This window comes from Oncorhynchus tshawytscha, linkage group LG11, assembly GCF_018296145.1.
Source record: "Oncorhynchus tshawytscha isolate Ot180627B linkage group LG11, Otsh_v2.0, whole genome shotgun sequence".
NCBI lineage: Eukaryota > Metazoa > Chordata > Actinopteri > Salmoniformes > Salmonidae > Oncorhynchus > Oncorhynchus tshawytscha.
Window position 1 is genome coordinate 53,743,279 of NC_056439.1, and position 25,679 is coordinate 53,768,957.

At 42.6% G+C, this 25,679-nt stretch overlaps 1 gene segment (V, D, J or C); it reads left to right on the forward strand.

The window, feature by feature from the left end:
- The first annotated feature begins 16,046 nt into the window (after positions 1-16,046).
- Positions 16,047-19,490, forward strand: LOC121847758. The segment is given in 5 exon segments: positions 16,047-16,208; positions 16,962-17,312; positions 17,519-17,542; positions 17,726-17,832; positions 19,079-19,490. Coding segments are annotated over 5 exon segments (522 nt in total).
- The last annotated feature ends 6,189 nt before the right edge of the window (positions 19,491-25,679 follow it).

Here is a 25,679-nt window from a genome sequence, read left to right on the forward strand (position 1 = left end):
CCCCCTCTCCTCCTGGGGAATTACCATTGAGTTCCTACCTCAGCCTTGTCATTTGTCTTAGTATCTATCCGCACTAAAAAAGTCACTATGTTCAAAGTATTTACCACGTTCCTCGTTTGTCTCTCCTTCCTCTCAGGTAAGTGTCACAGAGATATGTTATATCCACTGTGGCGTCTCTGTAATGTCCTCTTGACTGTGTTTTCCTCCCCTCTGTAGAGGAGGTGGTGTTCTCCTCCTCTCTACTCATCCGCCAGACTCCTCAACACCTCCTGAGGAGGACAACTGAACACAGAGAGGCACACCTGGACTGTCACCACGGTGACAACGACTACCCGTACATGTTGTGGTACCAACAGAAGGACAAGGGAGGACAGAAGACCATGGAACTCATTGGAACACTACACTATACAAACCCAACTCTTGAGAAGAACTATGAAACACGGTTCAACTTAACAGGTCATTCCAAGGCCAAAGCCAGCCTGGTTATCTCTGAGATAAACCCTACAGACAGTGCCATGTATTACTGTGCAGCCAGTCAGCACAGTGCTGCAAATTCATTCCCTCACTAACCAAAACCTACTGGTCGTATCAACATGACACCCCTGCACAACGTTAACTCTAACTGTCTCTGGTGAACAATGAATATGTGGTTGTATATTTAGCTGGGTGGGTAGAGAAGGCAGTCCATACACAACGTAGTCTGTTGTGTCTACACAGTCTACCTCAACATGGGTTATTCGGGTGATAAGTTAGCTTATACTGAATATCACAGCAGTACATGTAACTGTGGAGGAATCAGAGGCTACCTCTGGTACATGTAACTGTGGAGGAATCAGAGGCTACCTCTGGTACATGTAACTGTGGAGGAATCAGAGGCTACCTCTGGTACATGTAACTGTGGAGGAATTAGAGGCTACCTCTGGTACATGTAACTGTCTAGTAATCAGAGGCTACCTCTGGTACATGTAACTGTGGAGTAATCAGAGGCTACCTCTGGTACATGTAACTGTGGAGGAATTAGAGGCTACCTCTGGTACATGTAACTGTCTAGTAATCAGAGGCTACCTCTGGTACATGTAACTGTGGAGTAATCAGAGGCTACCTCTGGTACATGTACCTGTGGAGGAATCAGAAGCTACCTCTGGTACATGTAACTCTCTAGTAATCAGAGGCTACCTCTGGCATATGTAACTGTGGATTAAATAAGGGGAGGATAAGAGAAGGGGATAACAGAGCTGAATAAACTTGGAGAGAAAGATCATAATGTCTGTTTATGTTTTGAGTTTCTTTCTTTCCAGCATGGTTTCGGGGTCACAGTTGAGACTGTTCTGAAGTGATTTTGACCGACACATAAATTAAATGTTTATCTTGAAGTTCTTAGTAAAAACCCATACATGTTGATCGGTCTTCAAAGATGTTATATCTAGCATCCCAGTAGGGGGCATAGCGAGAGTATGAACCACAACCTCTGTAACTAAAGGTGTACCCTGACTGAAACCGTGAATACACACTCCTTCTCAACAACACAGCTTCATATTTTGAGGACGAGACTAGAATATTCTGCTCTGTTCAGTTTACGAGACAATCTCTGTTTGTCTGTTGCCATTTCTTCTTGTCTCCTGTTTTCTTGAGCCTGTGTTCTAGTTATCACGGTTTTGATCATTCTGCCTCCACTGTCCCTGAGCCTGACCCTGACCCTGAGCCTGACCCTGACCCTGACCCTGAGCCTGTGTTCTAGTTATCACGGTTTTGATCATTCTGCCTCCACTGACCCTGAGCCTGCCTGCCCTTGACCTGTTGTTTGCCTGCCCTGACCCTGAGCCTGCCTGCCCTGACCCTGAGCCTGCCTGCCTGCCCTGACCCTGAGCCTGCCTGCCCTGACCCTGAGCCTGCCTGCCCTGACCCTGAGCCTGCCTGCCTGCCCTGACCCTGAGCCTGCCTGCCCTTACCCTGAGCCTGCCTGCCCTGACCCTGAGCCTGCCTGCCTGCCCTGACCCTGAGCCTGCCTGCCCTTGACCTGTTGTTTGCCTGCCCTGACCCTGAGCCTGCCTGCCCTGACCCTGAGCCTGCCTGCCCTGACCCTGAGCCTGCCTGCCCTGACCCTGAGCCTGCCTGCCCTGACCCTGAGCCTGCCTGCCCTGACCCTGAGCCTGCCTGCCTGCCCTGACCCTGAGCCTGCCTGCCTGCCCTGACCCTGAGCCTGCCTGCCCTGACCCTGAGCCTGCCCTGACCCTGAGCCTGCCTGCCTGCCCTGACCCTGAGCCTGCCTGCCCTGACCCTGAGCCTGCCTGCCTGCCCTGACCCTGAGCCTGCCTGCCCTGACCCTGAGCCTGCCTGCCCTGACCCTGAGCCTGCCTGCCCTGACTCTGAGCCTGCCTGCCTGCCCTGACCCTGAGCCTGCCTGCCCTGACCCTGAGCCTGCCTGCCCTGACCCTGAGCCTGCCCTGACCCTGAGCCTGCCTGCCTGCCCTGACCCTGAGCCTGCCTGCCTGCCCTGACCCTGAGCCTGCCTGCCTGCCCTGACCCTGAGCCTGCCTGCCCTGACCCTGAGCCTGCCTGCCTGCCCTGACCCTGACCCTGAGCCTGCCTGCCTGCCCTGACCCTGAGCCTGCCTGCCCTGACCCTGAGCCTGCCTGCCCTGACCCTGACCCTGAGCCTGCCTGCCCTGACCCTGAGCCTGCCTGCCTGCCCTGACCCTGACCCTTTTCTACATTGTAGAATAATAGTGAAGACATCAAAACTATGAAATAGCACATATGGAATCATGTAGTAACCAAAAAAGTGTTAGCTTTGCACACCCTTGGCATTCTCTCAACCAGCTTCATGAGGTAGTCACCTGGAATGCATTTCAATTAACAGGTGTGCCTTGTTAAAAGTTAATTTGTGGAAATTCTTTACTTCTTAATGCATTTGAGTCAATCAGTAGTGGTAGTGTACAGAAGATAAGCCTATTTGGGGGGCTAGTGTTGTTTTTAGCTAGTGTTGTTTTTCCTGGTGGGGGTAATAAATCACTTCACATGAACAAACTAACAAACTAACAAACTAACAAAAACAAGAAACGTGAAAACCCAAAACAGCACTATCTGGTGCAAAACACAGAGACAGGAACAATCACCCACAAACACACAGTGACACCCAGGCTACCTAAGTATGATTCTCAATCAGAGACAACTAATGACACCTGCCTCTGATTGAGAACCATACTAGGCCGAAACATAATACTAGGCCGAAACATAGAAATACCCAAATCATAGAAAACAGAGGGGAGGGGGGTTGTTGGGTGAAGAGGGGAGGGGGGTTGTTGGGTGAAGAGGGGAGGGGGGGGTTGTTGGGTGAAGAGGGGAGGGGGGTTGTTGGGTGAAGAAGGGAGGGGGGTTGTTGGGTGAAGAGGGGAGGGGGGTTGGGGGAAGAAGGGGGGGGGTTGTTGGGTGAAGAGGGGAGGGGGTTGTTGGGTGAAGAAGGGAGGGGGGTTGTTGGGTGAAGAGGGGAGGGGGTTGGGTGAAGAAGGGAGGGGGTTGTTGGGTGAAGAAGGGAGGGGGGTTTGTTGGGTGAAGAGGGGAGGGGGGTTGTTGGGTGAAGAGGGGAGGGGGGTTGTTGGGTGAAGAAGGGAGGGGGGTTGGGTGAAGAAGGGAGGGGGTTGGGTGAAGAGGGGAGGGGGGTTGTTGGGTGAAGAAGGGAGGGGGGTTGGGTGAAGAAGGGAGGGGGGTTGGGTGAAGAAGGGAGGGGGTTGGGTGAAGAGGGGAGGGGGGAGGTTGTTGGGTGAAGAGGGGAGGGGGAGGTTGTTGGGTGAAGAAGGGAGGGGGTTGTTGGGTGAAGAAGGGAGGGGGGTTGGGTGAAGAAGGGAGGGGGGTTGGGTGAAGAAGGGAGGGGGTTGGGTGAAGAGGGGAGGGGGGTTGTTGGGTGAAGAGGGGAGGGGGAGGTTGTTGGGTGAAGAAGGGAGGGGGTTGTTGGGTGAAGAGGGGAGGGGGTTGTTGGGTGAAGAAGGGAGGTGGGGGTTGTTGGGTGAAGAAGGGAGGGGGTTGGGTGAAGAAGGGAGGGGGTGGGTGAAGAGGGGAGGGGGGAGGTTGTTGGGTGAAGAGGGGAGGGGGGAGGTTGTTGGGTGAAGAAGGGAGGGGGGTTGTTGGGTGAAGAAGGGAGGGGGGTTGTTGGGTGAAGAGGGGAGGGGGGTTGTTGGGTGAAGAAGGGAGGGGGTGTTGGGTGAAGAAGGGAGGGGGTTGTTGGGTGAAGAGGGGAGGGGGTTGATGGGTGAAGAGGGGAGGGGGGTTGTTGGGTGAAGAGGGGAGGGGGTTGATGGGTGAAGAGGGGGCGTTTTAGAGACTTAGAGAGAGGCGTCAACTCCACTATAGGACGAAACGGAAACAAAACATTACCTGTCCCCTCCTGTTCCTCTGTCTTCTCTTCTGTTTCCTCCCTTCTGCTTTTCTTAGCGCTGTTGACAGAAATAGAAAGAGTCCGTTTGGAACAGGAACCCCCATATCAACACACCTGCTGCTACAGACAGATACTGAGAAGGAGAGATGGGTAGAGAGATAGAGAGAGAGACCGGGTGGGAGGAAGGAGGGAAGAGAAAGACGAGAGAATGAGAGAGAATTAGTGTTTTTGTGTGATGCTTTAACACTGTGGGGACAGGGGGCCACGGTGATATATTCACATAGAGACGCCGTACAAAAACCTCCTCCCATTCACTTCCATACAAAACCCTCCTCCCATTCACTTCCATAAAATAACCTCCTCCCATTCACTTCCATAAAATAACCTCCTCCCATTCACTTCCATACAATAACCTCCTCCCATTCACTTCCATACAATAACCTCCTCCCATTAACTTCCATAAAATAACCTCCTCCCATTCACTTCCATACAATAACCTCCTCCCATTCACTTCCATACAATAACCTCCTCCCATTCACTTCCATACAATAACCTCCCATTCACTTCCATAAAATAACCTCCTCCCATTCACTTCCATACAATAACCTCCTCCCATTCACTTCCATACAATAACCTCCTCCCATTCACTTCCATACAATAACCTCCTCCCATTCACTTCCATATAATAACCTCCTCCCATTCACTTCCATAAAATAACCTCCTCCCATTCACTTCCATACAATAACCTCCTCCCATTCACTTCCATACAATAACCTCCTCCCATTAACTTCCATAAAATAACCTCCTCCCATTCACTTCCATACAATAACCTCCTCCCATTCACTTCCATACAATAACCTCCTCCCATTCACTTCCATACAATAACCTCCCATTCACTTCCATAAAATAACCTCCTCCCATCCACTTCCATACAATAACCTCCTCCCATTCACTTCCATACAATAACCTCCTCCCATTCACTTCCATAAAATAACCTCCTCCCATTCACTTCCATACAATAACCTCCTCCCATTCACTTCCATACAATAACCTCCTCCCATTAACTTCCATAAAATAACCTCCTCCCATTCACTTCCATACAATAACCTCCTCCCATTCACTTCCATACAATAATCTCCTCCCATTCACTTCCATACAATCTACTCCCATTCACTTCCATAAAATAACCTCCTCCCATTCACTTCCATACAATAACCTCCTCCCATTCACTTCCATACAATAACCTCCTCCCATTCACTTCCATAAAACAACCTCCTCCCATTCACTTCCATACAATAACCTCCCATTCACTTCCATAAAATAACCTCCTCCCATTCACTTCCATACAATAACCTCCTCCCATTCACTTCCATAAAACAACCTCCTCCCATTCACTTCCATACAATAACCTCCTCCCATTCACTTCCATACAATAACCTCCTCCCATTCACTTCCATACAATAACCTCCTCCCATTCACTTCCATACAATAACCTCCTCCCATTCACTTCCATACAATAACCTCCTCCCATTCACTTCCATACAATAACCTCCTCCCATTCACTTCCATACAATAACCTCCTCCCATTCACTTCCATACAATAACCTCCTCCCATTCACTTCCATACAATAACCTCCTCCCATTCACTTCCATAAAACAACCTCCTCCCATTCACTTCCATACAATAACCTCCTCCCATTCACTTCCATACAATAACCTCCTCCCATTCACTTCCATACAATAACCTCCTCCCATTCACTTCCATACAATAACCTCCTCCCATTCACTTACATACAAAAACCTCCTCCCATTCACTTCCATACAATAACCTCCTCCCATTCACTTCCATACAATAACCTCCTCCCATTCACTTACATACAAAAACCTTCTCCCATTCACTTCCATACAAAAACAACCTCCTCTCGTTCATTTCCATACAGGTCTGGGGGTAATTCCCACACATTGAGGAGACTGTTAAGGAGCCTGGAGAGATGCTTCTCAAGAGATGAATTATACTGAACAGGATTTTCTTCATAACATCAAGTTAAATTCATTAGATATTGGAGTTTGTTTGATTCCTGCTTGACAACAAAACGTATTCTAAACCAACTAGGTGATGGGGTTTTAAAGTCCCCATGGATTGTCTATTCATTTTCCCTAGAGGATGAATGACAGAGAGATCTGAGGTAGTATCTGTTCTCTGTATCTCTGAGTGTCTCTGTTCATTTTCCCTAGAGGGTGAATGACAGAGAGATCTGAGGTAGTATCTGTTCCCTGTATCTCTGAGTGTCTCTGTTCATTTTCCCTAGAGGATGAATGAGAGAGAGAGATCTGAGGTAGTATCTGTTCTCTGTATCTCTGAGTATCTCTGTTCACTTTCCCTAGAGGATGAATGACAGAGAGATCTGAGGTAGTATCTGTTCTCTGTATCTCTGAGTATCTCTGTTCATTTTCCCTAGAGGATGAATGAGAGAGAGATCTGAGGTAGTATCTGTTCTCTGTATCTCTGAGTATCTCTGTTCATTTTACCTAGAGGATGAATGAGAGAGAGAGATCTGAGGTAGTATCTGTTCTCTGTATCTCTGAGTATCTCTGTTCATTTTCCCTAGAGGATGAATGACAGAGAGATCTGAGGTAGTATCTGTTCTCTGTATCTCTGAGTATCTCTGTTCATTTTCCCTAGAGGATGAATGACAGAGAGATCTGAGGTAGTATCTGTTCTCTGTATCTCTGAGTATCTCTGTTCATTTTCCCTAGAGGATGAATGAGAGAGAGAGATCTGAGGTAGTATCTGTTCTCTGTATCTCTGAGTATCTCTGTTCATTTTCCCTAGAGGGTGAATGACAGAGAGATCTGAGGTATTTTTGGAATAGGAGAGTAACAATGTGACACTGGAAGTGTGCCCTACTTAGGAAATGGAACAAAGCTCACTGTTTTAGGTAAGTTAACTTCTTAGAAATTCATAATATGTATATAAATATGTAACCCTGAAGGTGTTTCGTTACCAATAAGAGTCTCCTAAAGTGGTCAATCTGAACTAAAGGGTTGATGTGAAAACGCTGTGACTTTAAACCAACCAGCCTTCTTTGGCAAAGGAACCAAACTCACTGTTTTAGGTAAATACTTCCTACTTTCTTATCGTGAAATGTATGATTTTCTATTTTCTTTCTTCATAAAAACATGAATAATTGACTAAAAACAAGCATTCTTAAAGTATTACTGATGCCAAAAGCATAGAACAAGGCAGTAGTAGTTGGTCCATTACTGCTCAGTATGTCCCCACTGTGACAACTATAATCCTGCATTCTTTGGAGCAGGAACCAAACTGACTGTTCTGGGTAAGAGAATATTCACCATGATGGAACTAATGGGTCTCTATGTGTGGTGTAGTAGCATAGTGATGTGAAGAGTTAGTTGGTTGTGGATTCAGTATATTAGATTAGTTCATACTAGTGTTACTCCACTCAATGCTTTTTGATGTTAAGCCTGTACACTGTGCCAACTATGAGGCACATTTCGGTTCAGGCACCAAATTAACAGTTCTCGGTAAGTAATCCGTACACTATGTTTGCCTTTATGTGTCGTTTGAGTTAGACAACGTACTTGTGAGAAGAGAGATGTAGATTATAGTACGTTTGTCTCATCTATGTGTTCTAAACTGGTAAGAACAGGGTGTTGGTTGGTATTAGGAGAATGGATTTATCAAAGGTCGTGATCGGGGATGGAAAGTTCTAGAAAACAGCACAGCTAGAGACTAAATCTATATTAGAGCAGTATTCCACTGTACTGTGCTAACGGTGCCAGGCTCAGCACGTCTATATATCTATATTAGAGCACTATTCCACTGTACTGTGCTAATGGTGCCAGGCTCAGCACGTCTATATATCTATATTAGAGCAGTATTCCACTGTACTGTGCTAATGGTGCCAGGCTCAGCACGTCTATATATCTATATTAGAGCAGTATTCCACTGTACTGTGCTAACGGTGCCGGCCAGGCTGACTTCAGCGGAGGAACCCGATTAACTGTTCTAGGTGAGACAAAACACCAAAATAAAAATAATACAATTAACCAAATGACTGTTGGAGATGGAAACCTCTTACATTTCATTAGAAAAATAGTCACAATAATGTATCTGGTTATAATTTAGATGATACCCGGTCTGGCTCTATGCCCAGACCCAGTCTACATCTCTCATGGTTCTAGTTGTTATCAGCTCTGTTATGAGCGGTGAGTTTCAAGACACAGACTTTCTACGACAATGGAACTAGACTCACAGTCTGAGGTAAAGGCAAGACTCTGCTAGAGTCGTGAGGAGCACATTAGGGTGTATATAACTAGACTCTGCTAGAGTTGTGAGGAGCACATTAGGGTGTATATAACTAGACTCTGCTAGAGTCGTGAGGAGCACATTAGGGTGTATATAACTAGACTCTGCTAGAGTCGTGAGGAGCACATTAGGGTGTATATAACTAGACTCTGCTAGAGTCGTGAGGAGCACATTAGGGTGTATATAACTAGACTCTGCTAGAGTCGTGAGGAGCACATTAGGGTGTATATAACTAGACTCTGCTAGAGTCGTGAGGAGCACATTAGGGTGTATATAACTAGACTCTGCTAGAGTTGTGAGGAGCACATTAGGGTGTATATAACTGGACTCTTCTAGAGTTGTGAGGAGCACATTAGGGTGTATATAACTAGACTCTGCTAGAGTAGTGAGGAGCACATTAGGGTGTATATAACTGGACTCTTCTAGAGTTGTGAGGAGCACATTAGGGTGTATATAACTAGACTCTTCTAGAGTAGTGAGGAGCACATTAGGGTGTATATAACTGGACTCTTCTAGAGTTGTGAGGAGCACATTAGGGTGTATATAACTGGACTCTTCTAGAGTTGTGAGGAGCACATTAGGGTGTATATAACTAGACTCTGCTAGAGTAGTGAGGAGCACATTAGGGTGTATATAACTAGACTCTGCTAGAGTAGTGAGGAGCACATTAGGGTGTATATAACTGGACTCTTCTAGAGTTGTGAGGAGCACATTAGGGTGTATATAACTAGACTCTTCTAGAGTCGTGAGGAGCACATTAGGGTGTATATAACTGGACTCTTCTAGAGTTGTGAGGAGCACATTAGGGTGTATATAACTAGACTCTGCTAGAGTAGTGAGGAGCACATTAGGGTGTATATAACTAGACTCTTCTAGAGTCGTGAGGAGCACATTAGGGTGTATATAACTAGACTCTGCTAGAGTTGTGAGGAGCACATTAGGGTGTATATAACTAGACTCTGCTAGAGTAGTGAGGAGCACATTAGGGTGTATATAACTAGACTCTGCTAGAGTTGTGAGGAGCACATTAGGGTGTATATAACTAGACTCTGCTAGAGTAGTGAGGAGCACATTAGGGTGTATATAACTAGACTCTGCTAGAGTTGTGAGGAGCACATTAGGGTGTATATAACTAGACTCTTCTAGAGTCGTGAGGAGCACATTAGGGTGTATATAACTGGACTCTTCTAGAGTCGTGAGGAGCACATTAGGGTGTATATAACTAGACTGTGCTAGAGTCGTGAGGAGCACATTAGGGTGTATATAACTAGACTCTGCTAGAGTCGTGAGGAGCACATTAGGGTGTATATAACTAGACTCTTCTAGAGTCGTGAGGAGCACATTAGGGTGTATATAACTAGACTCTGCTAGAGTTGTGAGGAGCACATTAGGGTGTATATAACTAGACTCTGCTAGAGTCGTGAGGAGCACATTAGGGTGTATATAACTAGACTCTGCTAGAGTCGTGAGGAGCACATTAGGGTGTATATAACTAGACTCTGCTAGAGTTGTGAGGAGCACATTAGGGTGTATATAACTAGAGTCGTGAGGAGCACATTAGGGTGTATATAACTAGACTCTGCTAGAGTCGTGAGGAGCACATTAGGGTGTATATAACTAGACTCTGCTAGAGTCGTGAGGAGCACATTAGGGTGTATATAACTAGACTCTGCTAGAGTCGAGAGAAGAGGGCTCTTTCTGTAGCCTCGTATCAGTGTTAATGACAGAATGGATGATTTATAAACGTGTGTGAACCACAGATGGAGAGAAATAGATACGTAGAAAATAATGTTGAAAATCCTCCCAGACGTTAGTTTGAATTAATCTACATGGTGTTGGATCAGTTTGAAGAAACCGTTTAATAGTTCAGACCCAGGAATGTAGCAGAACCGGGTCAGAACCGGGTCAGAACTGGGTCAGAACCTGGTCAGAACTGGGTCAGAACCTGGTCAGAACTGGGTCAGAACCGGGTCATTCTACAGAGCCTGTAAAGTAGAGCATGGTATCTCTCTGTGGAACACGTAGAAGGTAGAGTTTGGTCCAGGATCCAGACTCACTGTTCTAGGTAAGAGATTCACCTCTTAATTAAAACTATTTATACACAATATTGAAATAATTTTAAATAATGGGTTGAATTCTAGTTGATTGATTTGGTATATTAGTTGAACATGCAAATATTCAGGAGGTGGAAAATACCTAGGTTTGTTTTAGTCCTGTGAATAGAGCTAACGGAGAAAGAGAGTTAAGCTCTGTCGACATAAACATGCTAGAAAAACAGTACTAGCCCCTTTGTTAAAGACAAACTACAGCAAATACAGTACTAGCCCCTTTGTTAAAGACAAACTACAGCAACTACAGTATTAACCCCCTTTGGTAAAGACAAACTACAGCAACTACAGTACTAGCCCCTTTGTTAAAGACAAACTACAGCAAATACAGTATTAACCCCCTTTGGTAAAGACAAACTACAGCAACTACAGTATTAACCCCCTTTGGTAAAGACAAACTACAGCAACTACAGTACTAGCCCCTTTGTTAAAGACAAACTACAGCAAATACAGTATTAACCCCCTTTGGTAAAGACAAACTACAGCAAATACAGTATTAACCCCCTTTGGTAAAGACAAACTACAGCAACTACAGTACTAGCCCCTTTTGGTAAAGACAAACTACAGCAAATACAGTATTAGCCCCTTTGGTAAAGACAAACTACAGCAACTACAGTACTAGCCCCTTTGTTAAAGACAAACTACAGCAAATACAGTATTAACCCCTTTGGTAAAGACAAACTACAGCAACTACAGTACTAGCCCCTTTGTTAAAGACAAACTACAGCAAATACAGTATTAACCCCTTTGGTAAAGACAAACTACAGCAACTACAGTACTAGCCCCTTTGTTAAAGACAAACTACAGCAACTACAGTATTAACCCCCTTGGTAAAGACAAACTACAGCAACTACAGTATTAACCCCTTTGGTAAAGACAAACTACAGCAAATACAGTATTAACCCCCTTTGGTAAAGACAAACTACAGCAACTACAGTACTAGCCCCTTTTGGTAAAGACAAACTACAGCAAATACAGTATTAGCCCCTTTGGTAAAGACAAACTACAGCAACTACAGTATTAACCCCCTTTGGTAAAGACAAACTACAGCAAATACAGTATTAACCCCCCTTGGTAAAGACAAACTACATCAACTACAGTATTAACCCCCTTTGGTAAAGACAAACTACAGCAACTACAGTATTAACCCCTTTGGTAAAGACAAACTACAGCAACTACAGTATTAACCCCCTTTGGTAAAGACAAACTACAGCAAATACAGTATTAACCCCCTTTGGTAAAGACAAACTACAGCAACTACAGTATTAACCCCCTTTGGTAAAGACAAACTACAGCAACTACAGTATTAGCCCCTTTGGTAAAGACAAACTACAGCAACTACAGTATTAACCCCCCTTGGTAAAGACAAACTACATCAACTACAGTATTAACCCCCTTTGGTAAAGACAAACTACAGCAACTACAGTATTAACCCCTTTGGTAAAGACAAACTACAGCAAATACAGTATTAACCCCCTTTGGTAAAGACAAACTACAGCAAATACAGTACTAGCCCCTTTGGTAAAGACAAACTACAGCAAATACAGTATTAGCCCCTTTGGTAAAGACAAACTACAGCAACTACAGTATTAACCCCCCTTGGTAAAGACAAACTACAGCAAACACAGTATTAGCCCCCTTTGTTAAAGACAAACTACAGCAAATACAGTATTAGCCCCCTTTGTTAAAGACAAACCACAGCAACTACAGTACTAGCCCCTTTTGGTAAAGACAAACTACAGCAACTACAGTACTAACCCCTTTTGGTAAAGACAAACTACAGCAAATACAGTATTAGCCCCCTTTGTTAAAGACAAACTACAGCAAATACAGTATTAGCCCCCTTTTTTAAAGACAAACTACAGCAACTACAGTACTAGCCCCTTTTGGTAAAGACAAACTACAGCAAATACAGTATTAGCCCCTTTGGTAAAGACAAACTACAGCAACTACAGTATTAACCCCCTTTGGTAAAGACAAACTACAGCAAATACAGTATTAACCCCCTTTGTTAAAGACAAACTACATCAACTACAGTATTAACCCCTTTTGGTAAAGACAAACTACAGCAAATACAGTACTAGCCCCTTTGGTAAAGACAAACTACAGCAAATACAGTATTAGCCCCTTTGGTAAAGACAAACTACAGCAACTACAGTATTAACCCCCCTTGGTAAAGACAAACTACAGCACACACAGTATTAGCCCACTTTGTTAAAGACAAACTACAGCAAATACAGTATTAGCCCCCTTTGTTAAAGACAAACCACAGCAACTACAGTACTAGCCCCTTTTGGTAAAGACAAACTACAGCAACTACAGTATTAACCCCCCTTGGTAAAGACAAACTACAGCAACTACAGTATTAACCCCCTTTGGTAAAGACAAACTACAGCAAATACAGTATTAACCCCCTTTGGTAAAGACAAACTACAGCAACTACAGTACTAGCCCCTTTTGGTAAAGACAAACTACAGCAAATACAGTATTAACCCCCTTTGGTAAAGACAAACTACAGCAAATACAGTATTAGCCCCCTTTGGTAAAGACAAACTACAGCAACTACAGTATTAACCCCTTTGGTAAAGACAAACTACAGCAACTACAGTATTAACCCCTTTGGTAAAGACAAACTACAGCAACTACAGTATTAGCCCCTTTGGTAAAGACAAACTACAGCAACTACAGTATTAACCCCCTTGGTAAAGACAAACTACATCAACTACAGTATTAACCCCTTTGTTAAAGACAAACTACAGCAACTACAGAATTAACCTCCTTTGGTAAAGACAAACTACAGCAAATACAGTATTAACCCCCTTTGGTAAAGACAAACTACAGCAAATACAGTACTAGCCCCTTTGGTAAAGACAAACTACAGCAAATACAGTATTAGCCCCTTTGGTAAAGACAAACTACAGCAACTACAGTATTAACCCCCCTTGGTAAAGACAAACTACAGCAAACACAGTATTAGCCCCCTTTGTTAAAGACAAACTACAGCAAATACAGTATTAGCCCCCTTTGTTAAAGACAAACTACAGCAACTACAGTACTAGCCCCTTTTGGTAAAGACAAACTACAGCAACTACAGTACTAACCCCTTTTGGTAAAGACAAACTACAGCAAATACAGTATTAGCCCCTTTTGTTAAAGACAAACTACAGCAAATACAGTATTAGCCCCCTTTTTAAAGACAAACTACAGCAACTACAGTACTAGCCCCTTTTGGTAAAGACAAACTACAGCAAATACAGTATTAGCCCCTTTGGTAAAGACAAACTACAGCAACTACAGTATTAACCCCTTTGGTAAAGACAAACTACAGCAAATACAGTATTAACCCCTTTGTTAAAGACAAACTACATCAACTACAGTATTAACCCCTTTTGGTAAAGACAAACTACAGCAAATACAGTACTAGCCCCTTTGGTAAAGACAAACTACAGCAAATACAGTATTAGCCCCTTTGGTAAAGACAAACTACAGCAACTACAGTATTAACCCCCCTTGGTAAAGACAAACTACAGCACACACAGTATTAGCCCACTTTGTTAAAGACAAACTACAGCAAATACAGTATTAGCCCCCTTTGTTAAAGACAAACTACAGCAACTACAGTACTAGCCCCTTTTGGTAAAGACAAACTACAGCAACTACAGTACTAACCCCTTTTGGTAAAGACAAACTACAGCAAATACAGTATTAGCCCCCTTTGTTAAAGACAAACTATAGCAAATGCAGTATTAGCCCCCTTTGTTAAAGACAAACTACAGCAACTACAGTACTAGCCCCTTTTGGTAAAGACAAACTACAGCAAATACAGTATTAACCCCCTTTGGTAAAGACAAACTACAGCAAATACAGTATTAGCCCCTTTGGTAAAGACAAACTACAGCAACTACAGTATTAACCCCCTTTGGTAAAGACAAACTACAGCAAATACAGTATTAACCCCCTTTGTTAAAGACAAACTACATCAACTACAGTATTAACCCCTTTTGGTAAAGACAAACTACAGCAACTACAGTATTAACCCCCCTTGGTAAAGACAAACTACATCAACTACAGTATTAACCCCCTTTGGTAAAGACAAACTACAGCAAATACAGTATTAACCCCCTTTGGTAAAGACAAACTACAGCAACTACAGTATTAACCCCCTTTGGTAAAGACAAACTACAGCAACTACAGTATTAACCCCCTTTGGTAAAGACAAACTACAGCAACTACAGTATTAACCCCTTTGGTAAAGACAAACTACAGCAAATACAGTACTAGCCCCTTTGGTAAAGACAAACTACAGCAAATACAGTATTAGCCCCTTTGGTAAAGACAAACTACAGCAACTACAGTATTAACCCCCTTTGGTAAAGACAAACTACAGCAACTACAGTATTAACCCCCTTTGGTAAAGACAAACTACAGCAAATACAGTATTAAACCCCTTTGTTAAAGACAAACTACATCAACTACAGTATTAACCCCTTTTGGTAAAGACAAACTACAGCAACTACAGTATTAACCCCCCTTGGTAAAGACAAACTACATCAACTACAGTATTAACCCCCTTTGGTAAAGACAAACTACAGCAAATACAGTATTAACCCCCTTTGGTAAAGACAAACTACAGCAACTACAGTATTAACCCCCTTTGGTAAAGACAAACTACAGCAACTACAGTATTAACCCCCTTTGGTAAAGACAAACTACAGTAACTACAGTACTAGCCCCTTTGGTAAAGACAAACTACAGCAACTACAGTATTAACCCCCCTTGGTAAAGACAAACTACATCAACTACAGTATTAACCCCCTTTGGTAAAGACAAACTACAGCAACTACAGTATTAACCCCCCTTGGTAAAGACATACTACAGCAACTACAGTATTAACCCCTTTGATAAAGACAAACTACAGCAACTACAGTATTAACCCCCTTTGGTAAAGACAAACTACAGCAAATACAGTATTAACCCCCTTTGGTAAAGACAAACTACATCAACTACAATATTAACCCCCTTTGGTAAAGACAAACTACAGCAACTACAGTATTAACCCCCTTTGGTAAAGACAAACTACAGCAAATACAGTATTAACCCCCTTTGGTAAAGACAAACTACATCAACTACAGTATTAACCCCCTTTGTTAAAGACAAACTACAGCAAATACAGTATTAACCCCCCTTGGTAAAGACAAACTACAGCAACTACAGTATTAACCCCTTTGGTAAAGACAAACTACAGCAAATACAGTATTAACCCCCTTTCTTAAAGACAAACTACAGCAACTACAGTACTTGCTAGCTTGCATCAGCCTGGTTTTCTGTCTGTGAGTATGTGGTGTGCTCTGGCGCTTATCCTGCCTACTTTGGAGAGGGAACCATGCTAACAGTTCTGGGTAAGGACGCTGTAAAATAAACTGTAAAAATATTGTAATAATACTGTAAAAATACTGTAAAAATACCGTAATAATACTGTAATAATACTGTAAAAAATACTGTAAAAAATACTGTAATAATCGTATATTATAGCTTTCATGTTCGACGGTCTTGACAATGACTTTGGCAGCTGGGTTGCAAAGAGGTTCACTCTGAGATGCTGAATGAAATAAATGCGTTATTATGGGCTTGTCTGGAAACAGAATTTGGTGGTTCATGTTGCCTTGATGTTACTGGACCGGTTTATAGAAGGAGAAAGACAGGACCGGTTTATAGAATGAGAAAGACAGGACCGGTTTATAGAAGGAGAAAGACAGGACCGGTTTATAGAAGGAGAAAGACAGGACCGGTTTATAGAATGAGAAAGACAGGACCGGTTTATAGAATGAGAAAGACAGGACCGGTTTATAGAAGGAGAAAGACAGGACCGGTTTATAGAATGAGAAAGACAGGACCGGTTTATAGAAGGAGAAAGACAGGACCGGTTTATAGAAGGAGAAAGACAGGACCGGTTTATAGAAGGAGAAAGACAGGACCGGTTTATAGAAGGAGAAAGACAGGACCGGTTTATAGAAGGAGAACGACACGACTGGTTTATAGGTGTCATTTCTGTCTCATCTCTTTTAAAGCACTCAGGTTCAGGTCTGAGTGGACAACAAAGAGCCATTGATTGACTGTTAAAGGTTAAAGCTTCTTCTATTTCCTCCCTGCAGAGCCAGACATCCCTGTCACTCCACCCACAGTCAAAGTCCTTCCACCCTCCACTAAGGAGTGTGAAGATAGGAACAAGAAGAAGAAGAAGACGTTGGTGTGTGTGGCCACCGACTTCTACCCCGACCACGTCACTGTGTTCTGGAAGTTAAATGGAGGCGCCAACATCACCGATGGAGTGGGGACCGACAACACTGCCTTGAGGGATGAAAACAGACGCTACAGTATCACCAGCAGACTGAGAGTCCCAGCCAAGACATGGAACACGGCCTCTAACAGATTCACCTGCACCGTCCGCTTCTTCAATGGGACCGATGACATATATGTTGCAGATCACATTGACGGAGAAGAAGGTATGGTCAAATGATGAACTAAAACACTGTCCTTGTTTATGAGAAGAAACAGGTTTTATTGAACAACAATAGTGTGCTTCTCTGTATTTGTCATTCTCTAGTAAAATGGTAAGTAAACTAGTGAGCTTCTCTACATCATTATGTAGAACTAGGATGTACTTTAGCCTGTGTCATGTGAAACACTGCTCTGTTTCCTCCATGTCAAGGTGGTGATGGAGGGATGACGACAGGTAAATGTGCCCATTCTATACTGAAATACTTATTGTTCATGCCAAATACATGGAATACATATAACCTATAGTTGACATAATACTGTTTACAATACTATCATATTTAGATGCCTAATCTGCGGAACAATATTAACCTGACAGCATCTTAGTCAAGGTCATTTCAATGTCTTATTGTCCTTGTAGAGTACTACGTGAAGAGCACCCAGACTGCCAAGCTGGCCTACAGCTTCTTTATCGCTAAGAGTACCTTCTACGGCCTGGTCGTCATGGCTCTGATTTGGAAGTTTCAGGTGAGTTCACTGCTACTATGATGAGGGACATCACACAGCCTTCTCTCTCTTCTTCAATCTATGTCTTGTGCCAGCTAGCCTGGTCCCAGATCTGTTTGTGCTGTTATGGTCGGCATGACAACGACATACAGTAGGAGTTGGCAGGAAAGCACAAACAGATCTGGGACCAGGCTAGCAATGTGCTAATAAAGGATCTAAGATGGCGCCATACTGTCTTTATCCTGTATCTCTGTGTTTCCATACAGACACCATACTGTCTTTATCCTGTATCTCTGTGTTCCCATACAGACGTCATGCTGTCTTTATCCTGTATCTCTGTGTTGCCATACTGTCTTTATCCTGTATCTAAGGGTTCCCATACAGACACCATACTGTATTTATCCTGTATCTCTGTTTTTCCATACAGACACCATACAGACACCATACAGACACCATACTGCCTTTATCCTGTATCTCTGTGTTTCCATACAGACACCAGACAGACACCATACTGTATTTATCCTGTATCTCTGTGTTCCCATACAGACACCAGACAGACACCATACTGTATTTATCCTGTATCTCTGTGCTCCCATACAGACACCATACTGCCTTTATCCTGTATCTCTGTGTTCCCATACAGACACCATACAGACACCATACTGTCTTTATCCTGTATCTCTGTGTTCCCATACAGACACCATACAGACACCATACTGTCTTTATCCTGTATCTCTGTGTTTCCATACAGACACGATACTGTCTTTATCCTGTATCTCTGTGTTCCCATACAGACACCATACTGTCTTTATCCTGTATCTCTGTGTTCCCATACAGACACCATACTGTCTTTATCCTGTATCTCTGTGTTCCCATACAGACACCATACTGTCTTTATCCTGTATCTCTGTGTTCCCATACAGACGCCATACTGTCTTTATCCTGTATCTCTGTGTTCCCATACAGACACCATACTGTCTTTATCTTGTATCTCTGTGTTCCCATACAGACGCCATACTGTCTTTATCCTGTATCTCTGTGTTCCCATACAGACGCCATACTCTCTTTATCCTGTATCTCTGTGTTCCCATACAGACACCATACTGTCTTTATCCTGTATCTCTGTGTTCCCATACAGACACCATACTGTCTTTATCTTGTATCTCTGTGTTCCCATACAGACGCCATACTGTCTTTATCCTGTATCTCTGTGTTCCCATACAGACACCATACTGTTTTCATCCTGTATCTCTGTGTTTCCATACAGCGCTCCTCAGATAAACAGATGTAATTGATCCCTGACCGAGACCCGGCCACCTGTGGAAGCTGAGCTCGGTGGACTGGAGGGAGTCATGTGTGGCATAAGGCTCTGGTGAAAAGTAGTGCGCTATAAAGTAGTGCACTATAAAGGGAATAGGATGCCCTTTGGGACGAAGAACAAACCTATTTCTGTCTTGTGATTACAATGTAGTGTGCTGTCTATTATCTGTCACTTACTATACAATGCGAGGATGTATTTTATCGTCCCCAATAAACAGAATCTTTATTCATGTATTCACTGAGTGTACAAAACATTAAGAACACCTTCCTCATCCTCCCCCTTCAATTCGTCAGGACATGGACTCTACAAGGTGTTGACAGCGTTCCACAGGGATGCTGGCCCATGTTGACTCCAATGCTTCCCACAGTTGTGTCAAGTTGTCTGGATGTCCTTTGGGTGGTGGACCATTCTTGATAAACACCGGAAACTGTTGAGGGGGAAAAACCCAGCAGCGTTGTAGTTCTTGACACAACCAGTGTGCCTGGCACCTACTACCATACCCCCGTTCAAAGGCACTTAAATATTTTGTCTTGTCCATTCACCCTCTGAAGGACACACAGACACAATCCATGTCTCTATTGTCTCAAGGCTTAACAATCCTTATTTAACCTGTCTCCTCCCCTTCATTCTACACTGATTGAAGTGGACTTAACAAGTGGGATCATAGCTTTCACCTGGATTCACCTGGCCAATTTATGTCATGGAAAGAGAAGGTGTTCATAATGTTTTGTTCACTCAGTGTATATGAGTTAATTCAGGAAGTGTGTCAAAAAAAATTTACATTTTCCATTAACTTACAAAACCAACATTTATGTTAATTTTTGTATTATTTTTTGTTGCAGGAATTACGTCATAGTGTGTACAATATAAATATATGTTGCTTTCCAATTTCAATGTTTTCCTGATGAACAACACATTCAATAATGTGCAAATAGAGGCGTCCAGGTTTGGCCCCGGTAGGCCGACATTATAAATAAGAATTTGGTTTTTAACTGACTTGCCTAATTAAATAAAGGTTAAATAAAATATATATATATAATTAGTCTGTTCAAGTGTCATTTTATCAGTCTGAGTTGTCAGGTAACGTTTTCCTTTAACACGGAACTCTACTCTAGTAGAGAAGGGCTTCCTAAAATACATTTGGTTGATTTTCATCATCACTTGTTACTATATTACTCACTTGTTACTATATTACTCACTTGTTACTATATTACTCACTTGTTACTATATACTCACGTGTTACTATATACCCACTTGTTACTATATTACTCACTTGTTGCTATATACTCACTTGTTACTATATACTCACTTGTTACTATATACTCACTTGTTACTATATTACTCACTTGTTACTATATTACTCACCTGTTACTATATTACTCACTTGTTACTATATACTCACTTGTTACTATATTACTCACTTGTTACTATATTACTCACCTGTTGCTATATTACTCACTTGTTACTATATTACTCACTTGTTACTATATTACTCACTTGTTACTATATACTCACTTGTTACTATATACCCACTTGTTACTATATTACTCACTTGTTACTATATACTCACTTGTTACTATATACCCACTTGTTACTATATTACTCACTTGTTACTATATACTCACTTGTTACTATATACTCACTTGTTACTATATACTCACTTGTTACTATATACTCACTTGTTACTATATTACTCACTTGTTACTATATTACTCACCTGTTACTATATTACTCACTTGTTACTATATTACTCACTTGTTACTATATTACTCACTTGTTACTATATACTCACTTGTTACTATATTACTCACTTGTTACTATATTACTCACTTGTTACTATATTACTCACTTGTTACTATATTACTCACTTGTTACTATATTACTCACTTGTTACTATATTACTCACTTGTTACTATATTACTCACTTGTTACTATATTACTCACTTGTTACTATATACTCACGTGTTACTATATACCCACTTGTTACTATATTACTCACTTGTTACTATATACTCACTTGTTACTATATACTCACTTGTTACTATATACTCACTTGTTACTATATTACTCACTTGTTACTATATTACTCACCTGTTACTATATTACTCACTTGTTACTATATACTCACTTGTTACTATATTACTCACTTGTTACTATATTACTCACTTGTTACTATATTACTCACTTGTTACTATATTACTCACTTGTTACTATATTACTCACTTGTTACTATATTACTCACTTGTTACTATATTACTCACTTGTTACTCAATAATAAAGTTGGAAATGTGACTATTTGACTGACACTTATTTCCACCTAAGAGAAGTTGGTAATGTTGAAACCTTTGAATGATTCATTACGACTGACTTCCCACAAAGAGCTCATTTCATGACTCAATACCCAGTCATTATCAGGCTCTTTAAAACACATACTGGCATGTAGTCCTGTTTCCAGTCCCTCCCAGCATGTGGCTGATGACTGAACATGATACACTGTTTGTGACATTACCCAGATGCAGGAAATAACACCTGAAATAAGGTCAAGACATGGTAAATATATAACTTCACCTGATGTAACGGTTCTCTTCCTCTTCTGATGAGGAATAGGATGGATCGGACCAATGCGCAGCGTGGTAAATGTTCATGTAATATTTATTAGAACAGAAACACTAAACAAAATAACAAAGATAGTGAAACTAAAGTTCTGTATGGTGAAACACAGACACAGAAAACAACTACCCACAACCCATAGTGGGAAAACAGGCTGCCTAAGTATGGTTCTCAATCAGAGACAACGATCGACGACTGCCTCTGATTGGGAACCATACCAGGCCAAACACAGAAATACAAAACATAGAATACACAACATAGAATGCCCACCCCAACTCACTGACCAAACTAAAACAGAGACATAAAAAGGAACTAAGGTCAGGACGTGACACCTGAAATAAGGTCAAGACATGGTAGAAAGATTCTGTCTCTTTGGAGCAGAAATTCTCTACAATTTTGATTTCAACTGTTTCTTTCCATCGAGGGAGTATATTGTGATGTTTATGTCTGTATCACGCCCGATTTCTGAGAAACACACCGCTTCATGCTTTCCTGCCCACACAGACAGGAAGTTTCCGTGACACTCTGCAGCGCTGCAGTGCATCATGGTCTCAGACCTAGCGACGCTCAGGTGGAACAGTTAAACATCGCCTTCAGAAGGTATTCTGTGTTATTTTGTTGTTACAGCCTGAATTCAAAATGGATTTAATATAAACACATTTACCCATCTACACACAATACCCCATAATGACAACGGGAAAATGTGTTTTTAGACATTTTTATAAATTCATCTGAGTCAAATCTTATTTTTCCACAAATAAGGGGAGTTGTGTTCACAACAGTCTAAAATCATGTTGAACACTGAGCGAAACATTAAGAACACTTGTTACAGTATTTACAGTACCAGTCAAAGGTTTGGACACTCATTCAAGGGTTTTTCTTTATTTTGACTATTTTCTACATTGTAGAATAATAGTGAAGACATCAAACCTATGAAACAACACATATGGATTCATGTAGTAACCAGAAAAATGTTACACAAATCAAAATATATTTTATATTCTTCAAAGTAGCCACCCTTTGTCTTGATGACAGCTTTGGACACTCTTGGCATTCTCTCAACCAGCTTCATGAGGTAGTCACCTGGAATTTATTGGAATTAACAGGTCTGCCTTGTTAAAAGTTAATTTGTGGAATTTCAATATATAAAAAAATAATGATTTGTTTTTTTCCATTGTGTTAATGATGGCAGATTGATTGACTTCGAAGTTTTTAGTTTACGTTTTTTGAAGAAGACTGATGAGATGAGAATCGCCCAGCCCATTGAGTACGGTGCATTCAGCAAGTATTCAGACCCCTTCAATTTCTTGTTACTTTACAGCCTTATTCTAAAATTTATCAAATATTTTTTTTTCTCATCAATCTAAACATAATACCCCATAATGACAAATCAAAAACAGGTTTTTAGAAATGTTAGCAAATTTATAAAAGATTAAAAAACAGAAATATCACATTTACATAAGTATTCAGGCCCTTTACTCAATACCTTGTTGAACCACCTTTGGCAGTGAGGCTACAAGCTTGGCACACCTGTATTTGGGGAGTTCCTCCCATTCTTCTCTGCAGATCCTCTCAAGCTCTGTCAGGTTGGATGGGGAGCATTGCTGCACAGCTATTTTCAGGTCTCTCTAGATGTTCGATCAGGTTCAAGTCCGGGCTCTGGCTGAGCCACTCAAATCAAATCAAATTGTATTTGTCACATACACATGGTTAGCAGATGTTAATGCGAGGGTAGCAGAATGCTTGTGTTTCTAGTTCCGACAGTGCAGTAATAGTGCAGTAATATCTAACAAGTAATCTTACAATTCCCTAACAACTACCGAATACACACAAATCTAAAGAGGTGAATGAGAATATGTACACATCAGTATATGGATGAGCGATGGCCAAGCGGCATAGGCAAGGTGCAATAGATGGTATAGAGTATAGTATATGCATGTGATATGAGTAATGTAAGATATGTAAACATTATTAAAGTGGCATTATTAAAGTGGCATTGGTTTAAAGTGACTCGTGATCCATTTATTAAAGTGTCCAGTGATTGGGTCTCAATGTAGGCAGCAGCCTCTGAGTTAGTGATTGCTGTTTAACAGTCTGATGGCCTTGAGATAGAAGCTGTTCTTCAGTCTCTCAGTCCCAGCTTTGATACACCTGTACTTACCTCACCTTCTGGATAGCGGGGTGAACAGGCAGTTCGGGTGGTTGTTGTACTTGATGATCATTTTGACCTTCCTGTGACATCGGGTGCTGTAGGTGTCATGGAGGACAGGTAGTTTGCCCCTGGTGATGCGTTGTGCAGACCGCACCACCCTCTGGAGAGCCTTGCTCAAGGACATTCAGGGACTTGTCCCAAAAGCCACTCCTGCGTTGTCTTGGCTGTGTGCTTAGGGTTGTTGTCCTGTTAGAAGGTGAACCATTGCCCCAGTCTGAGGTCCTGAGCGCTCTGGAGCAGGTTTTGATTAAGGATCTCTCTGTACTTTGCTCCGTTAATCTTTCCCTCGATCCTAGCTAATCTCCCAGTCCCTGCCCCTGAAAAACCTCCCCACAGCATGATGCTGCCTCCACCATGCTTCACCGTAGGGATGGTGCCAGGTTTCCTCCAGACGTGACGCTTGGCATTCAGGCCAACGAGTTCAATATTGGTTTTATCAGAACAGAGAATCTATTTTCTCATTGTCCGAGAGTCCTTTTGGTGCCTTTTGGCAAACTACAAGTGGGCTGTCATGTGCCTTTTACTGAGGAGTGGCTTCCGTCTGGCCACTCTACCATAAAGGCGTGATTGGTGGAGTGCTGCAGAGATGGTTCTCCTACTGGAAGGTTCTCCCATCTCCACAGAGGAACTCTAGAGCTCTGTCAGAGTGACCATTGGGTTCTTGGTCACCTCCCTGATCAAGGCCCTTCTCCCCCAATTGATCAGTTTGGCCGGGTGGCCAGCTCTAGGAAGAGTCTTGGTGGTTCCAAACTTCTTCCATTTAAGAGTGATGGAGGCCACTGTGTTCTTGGGAACCTTCAATGCTACAGAAATGTTTTGGTACCCTTCCCCAGATCTGTGTCTCGACACAATCCTGTCTCGTAGAGCTACAGATAATTCCTTCAACCTCATGGCTTGGTTTTTCCTCTGACATGCACTGTCAACTGTGGGACCTTATATAGACAGACCAGACAGTACCAGACAGTACTAGACAGACCAGACAGACCAGACAATACTAGACAGACCAGACAGTACCAGACAGACCAGACAGTACTAGACAGACCAGACAGACCAGACAATACTAGACAGACCAGACTGTACTAGACAGACCAGACAGTACAGACAGGCAAACCTCAGAGAAGTGTCTGATAACCTCCCAGTCACCCCATCCCAGTCACCCCATCCCAGTCACCCCATCCCAGTCACCTCAGAGAAGCTCAGAGAAGTGTCTAATACCCTCCCAGTCACCCCATCCCAGTCACCTCAGAGAAGTGTCTGATACCCTCCCAGTCACCCCATCCCAGTCACCCCATCCCAGACACCTCAGAGAAGTGTCTGATACCCTCCCAGTCACCCCATCCCAGTCACCCCATCCCAGACACCTCAGAGAAGTGTCTGTTACCCTCCCAGTCACCCCATCCCAGTCACCCCATCCCAGACACCTCAGAGAAGTGTCTGATACCCTCCCAGTCACCCCATCCCAGACACCTCAGAGAAGTGTCTGATACCTTCCCAGTCACCCCATTCCAATCCCCAGATAAAGCCCCTCTCTATTCTCACCAATAACCACCATTAAATCTTAGTTATTATGAGGAATAATACAGATTCCTAATCTGTCCAGAACTCTTATTAATTTTACAATGGATTTGCAATTCACACAAATATTGAATACATTTACATTGTAGAATAATGAAGTCCCTCCCCCTTTACCTCTACCTCTATGAAGTCCCTCCCCAGTTCTCCCCC